Source organism: Eurypyga helias, unplaced genomic scaffold (assembly GCF_000690775.1).
Source record: "Eurypyga helias isolate BGI_N326 unplaced genomic scaffold, ASM69077v1 scaffold24563, whole genome shotgun sequence".
Classification (NCBI taxonomy): Eukaryota; Metazoa; Chordata; class Aves; order Eurypygiformes; family Eurypygidae; genus Eurypyga; species Eurypyga helias.
In genome coordinates, this window is record NW_010243422.1 from 14,364 (window position 1) to 19,700 (window position 5,337).

The 5,337-nt window shown below is 44.2% G+C and overlaps 1 protein-coding gene across 1 annotated transcript in view; it reads left to right on the forward strand.

Moving 5' to 3' along the window:
* LOC104507969 (kinesin-associated protein 3-like) overlaps nt 1–5,300 on the forward strand; it is a gene marked incomplete at both ends in the record, with an annotated part of 18,821 nt that extends 13,521 nt beyond the window's left edge. Inside the window, one exon of the mRNA XM_010149420.1 lies at nt 5,111–5,300. Coding sequence (XP_010147722.1) covers nt 5,111–5,300 — 190 coding nt within the window. The remainder of the gene's footprint in view (nt 1–5,110) is intronic.
* Between the last annotated feature and the right edge of the window lie 37 nt (nt 5,301–5,337).

The window sequence follows — 5,337 nt, forward strand, 5'->3', positions numbered from 1 at the left end:
CAGGAATGTGCTGTGAACCCTCAGTGCTCTGGGATTTGGGACCAGCTGTGGAAGATGTTGACCAGCTCTCTGAAAATCAAGGAAGAGCAGACCACAGGGATTTGCAGGGGGGAGGTTGATTTGAATAGGCAGCATACGCTGAAAATAGATAACCTTTGACTCCAGCTTGGTGTCCTCTTGCCATGAAGAGTGCTGTAGTCACTCCGGGTAAAAAGGTTCTCCCTTCACTTGTCAAAGACTCCCCCGTTCTGGGGAGTCTCTCGTTGCCCTGTTACCCTTCAAGAGTCATGCGTGCGGAGAGGTGGGCAGAGGAGCAGCTGGGGCGTGGGGCTGCAGGCCGAACTGTTGACGCGTGTTTTCGCTGATCAGCTTTTGCGTTGTTAAACTTGCAGTCCGTCTGCTGTGCTGCCGGTAGTAGCTTTCTGTGGCAAAGAGCACCTACGCAGCAGGAAAGGCTTTACCTGGACTAGAAGAATCATCACCCTGCAGGCAGCAATACCTTACATCCCTCCAAAGGAAAATAAAAACCCCTTGTGTCTTCAGCTATTGACAACATAGGAATCCCGCGAATGGTGCACATTTTATACAGACACTGACATGTAGGGGGCATGGGTGTTTACTTTTTCCTCTGCATTGTCATTAACTTCATATCCTGCTTTTCTGAATGTATTTCATGGTGACGCTGACAGCAGTAAAGTGACTGTGGGCTGCACAGGTGTCTGGTAGAAGGGTTCTTTTGGCCTGTGAATGAATTGCCCCGGGGTGGTACCCTAAGGTAGATGTTGTGGACACCTGCAGAAGGTGATCCGTAACATCTGTTTCTCTCCTTGGTTTATAGAGGCACACGGTTGGAATGGTGTGCTTAGCTTTTGGATAGCTAGACAGGATAAATCTCTTCTTTCTTAATAAATGGTTAATTTAACCTTTCATGTAAACTGTGTTTTAGGGATGGTTAAATAATGAAGAATGTAACATATCACTACAGCCTTGAACATAAGGAAAAATGTAACATATCACCAAGTACAGCCTTGAATGTAATGAGCATTCTACTTACTGTATAGCAGTTTTAGTTTAGTATGAAGAATCACATCAAATGAACCCTATTACAGACCCAATTAAAGGGCAACCACATTAAAGTGAAAAGGAAAAATCTGGTTTTCATCAGCCGAGAGAGAACACAAAGCAGATCTGTGTAGCTCTGTGTTATCCTATAGTGTGTTAATCAGATACAAGGTGTGACGGAAGCCAGTGACAAAGGGGACCCCTGATAGGGAACAGACACGCTCTGATAATAGGCCAGTTAACGCTTCATAATATTTCAATGGTTCGGTAGTAAACAAAGTTGGAAGTGGAACTTCAAAAAGGATGGCACATTCCTTGCAGAGTCGAACCATACATCATCTGTGACACTCCTGGATTTATGGAAACCGAATGTTAAAAGCAGTGATGTCAGGGAGCTCCGAAGAGGATAAACTCAACCTTCAGGATACCTGCTTTTACGTGTCTGAACACGCAGTATTTGGGGGTGGGAGGATGGGGGCCAGAGAGTAGGCACATGCCGTTCACCTTCTCATTCCCCAAACGGCCGCTTTTCTACTAGCCTCGTAGTTTAAAGGGCTGGAGGGCACAAAGCTGTGCTTGAATCTCTGTGATGTTTAGCTTTCTGGTTTCATTTTTGCAGGAATTCCTTAGTAAAGAAGGTGTGCTTTGTGTGTTTTTTTTATTAAAAAAAAAAAAAACCCACACAAAAAAACCCAACAAAACCAAACCCACATAAAATAATGAATTTTAAAAAAGGATTTCTAATAGCTCAAAATGTAATTACTGGATGACTTGGTGCGTTTTAAGGAATTGCTTTGCTTTATGTTTTTTTAATTGGTCTCTTTGTGCCTTTTGGCCGTAGTCCTACGTTTACAGCTTTTCTTCCATTCTGATGTTATTCCATTAATCGTTTACCCAGTGGTGTTTCTGTGGAAAATCTACAGACATACTCCTGATGTAGCAGTACTCAGACGGACTTTTTTTGTGCCGAGGTTACGTAAATCATCCTAGATTATTGCAAAGCATCCTTCTCTAGGATTAATGCCAGAAGGAGAGAGACTCTCGACAAAGCCCATTGTCGATGTGACTCCTAGTGCGGCCACTGCTTAGCTCGTGTTGCTCGTTCGCAGTGGAATGCAGGGTACAAACGTAAGAAAGTACCCAAACCTCTTCAAATTGGTGATTTTTAAGCCGTGTGCAAATATGCTCCATCATATAGCTGCTAATTTGCCAACCGTTTTCTAGTCCTGCTTTCCAAAATGTAGATGTGTGATTGAGGTGGAATACCTGGGAGTTTTAAGCCTCTTGATACAGGTGGGAAATGTAGAATACAGGAATATTCTGATCTGTTGTCACTGTCTAAAGAAAAAAAATTAGGGTCTGAGAAATGTTAACTGAAGCTGTTTGTTAGAGGGATAGAAGGCATTCATGTCTATTTGTGACACGTTCAGTGGTGTGGGATAGAGCAGCAGGGTCGGGCAAGTGGGATTCGTTTAGGGTTATAACGTTGGGAGAATCAAAACTTTTTCCAAGTGCATTTGTGGTAAATGTGAATTGGGTAATTTAGCCGCTGGCCTTTCTGCCTTTGAGAACTTCTGAAGGTAAACAAGGTAATGTAAGAGGGATTCAGCTTGCCCACAGATTAGTCTAATTAGCTGTTTGTTCAATTTGTTTGTTTTCCCCCACTTCTTTGCCGTCATGATTTCTGGGAAGAGTTTTCTTCGGACTGCGGTATGATTTCTGGCAGTTACAAGGTGTTTCTCTAAAGCTTGGAAATAATTCACAGCTGCTGGCGGCTGACATGATGGATAGCCCACAGTTTAGCTCTGGCAGACGCAGCAAAGGGGATGTTTCCAAGATGCTGGTCAGATGCCATCGTTGGAAGTCACGCCCTTTCATTCTTTTGTGGGTCATCTTATAAATCTCGGTGATGAGCTTGCTTTTTCCAGGGAAACTCTTGTTTTGCACTGGTTTTTTTTTCTAGCCTTTGCCCATAATTGAGAGTGGAAGTGGGGGAAAAGATCAAGAGGCAGAAAGCGCATGAGATGTTCTTTTTCCAAACAGCGAGGGGTGTGCGGGTGTTGGGTTTTTGGTGTTTTGGGTGCTTTGGTTTATTTTCTCTTTCTCCCCTTCCCAAAGTTGCTGCATGGAAGACAGAAACACGGAATTTTTCTTGAGGCTTCTAGGCACAGAATAATATCTACAGATCCCACAGGTGATACCTGCTCTGTGTATGGAAGTTATGCAGGAGGCCGGATTTCAAACAGGACCGCTTGTGTTCCAGGATGGCACGGAGTGGAATTAGAAAGCTCTAGTAATTAGCATTGATTAGAAGTGGAAAAATTGAGGATAATGCCACAGACTGATCAGAGCCAAGAGAAACAAACTTGCCCTTTTTCCAAGTAAAACAAAGTTTGGGTAAGGGTTTGTGGTTGCACAGTGCGACATGATTCCCCCCTGAAATCTTGGATGCTCTGGAGAGCTGTCAGCAGTGTCAGAGAAGCCTCTGCCAGAATGACAGGGCTGCTGGGTTTTGTGCTGTCAACCAGTCGGGAGGGTGCAGAAGGCACGGGGGCAGGGTGTTACCTGCGTCAGGTTAATAGCAGCCAAGACAAGGTAGGTTGGATATTAAGTCAGTTTAAAAGCCCAAATCCAGTCTATAGGCGTTTCGGATGTTTAACCTGAGCTACTGAGCCAACTTCTTCTGTCTTCACTGCTATTTTATGACCTCTCTTCTAGACAGAATCTCCTTTTGCGTGTCCAGCTGGAGCAATTTAAGGAATTACCACTCCTGCAGCCAAGGCATTGTCGCTAATTGTGTGAACACTCTTTATCCCCTTCAGGGCGAGGTAAAACACAGTTTAAAAACCTTAAGCTACTCCAGCTAGCTCTGCAGCGAAAGTCTTGTCTAAATCACGTGTAAACCAACATGAGGGTTCATGATTTTCAATTTCTCTCTCATTGTAGTAGGTTAGAAGACAGTGAAGTGGGACCTGTCTCACCAGGAGACTTCTTCCCACGACTAGAAACACTTTAGTTGGGAATGTTGTTCACAAGCCTTTGATTAAAGGAGTACTAACCATGGTGCATTATTTGTGCATCTTCCTAAACCGAGAGCACCTGCAGATTTCCTATGTTGAGTTTCCTATCATTGGCTATGCCCTGACCTTCCAGTAATACTGAGAAAGAATTATCCATCCACAGGTCTGTGTTCCCTCCGTGGTAATCAACAGCCCTCGTGGTCTGCTCTGTCTAGAGGAGCCTGCTAAACAGCCGACCGCAGGGACCGTAGGCCATGTCACTTCCTTCTGATGCTCCTTTAGATTGGATATCACATCACTTGAGTGCCATCAGGCTGTAATCCAGATTGAGATTTCCTGCCTTGCATTTTGTTTCCACAGTGGCCAGAACCTATATCCCGTTTTCCTCAGCTTCTCTTAGCTATTAGTTTCGTGTCTTGGATTCCCGTATCTTCATTACAAATACAGTGTACCATTCTCGTGGGTATTCCATATTTAACGTGGGAAGCCATTGTGAAGTTGGGCAAGAGGTTGGAAACTAATTCCTGTCTTATTGCACAGGTCTTGAAAGAAAATAAAGATCTGTTGGTCTTAGCATGACCTCTTTTTGGTTGTACTTTCTAGTAACTAGTTATTCTAGTGAATGCTCATCTAATGAGGATGTACAGGGTATTTGGCTATATTAGAATATAATTAATTACTGAAATCCTCCTGAAAACTGGCAGTAATCAGCTCTTCTTGTTAAACCACACGAGGAGACTCTGGTGATGGAACTTCCCTGGTCAAAGCAGGAATTTTTTTTCTCTGGTTGGGGTTACAGACACTGAAGGATGGTAGTGCTGCATGTGCAAAACCCGAATAATGCCCAGCACTTGTGAAATCGTTCCCTTGTTTGCTCAAAGGACTCTGCAGACTGAATAGAGGATTTAAGTCACTGAGCCCTGGAACTTGCAGCTTCTGCTGACCTCCAATTCCTCTGCCGTTTCCCGTGAAACCAAACAGCTCTGTCTATACCTCATCCTACAATAGTGTGTGGTGATTTTTAACAGGAATACGATGAGGAGTGGGCTAAAAAAATCCAGAGTGAGAAATTTCGATGGCACAACTCTCAGTGGCTGGAGATGGTGGAGAGCCGGCAGATGGACGACAGCGAGCAGTACCTGTATGGGGACGATCGCATCGAGCCCTACATCCATGAAGGGGATATTCTGGAAAGACCTGACCTCTACTACAATGCAGGTAGGGCACTGTATGTTAATGTTCAGGGCTGGGATTG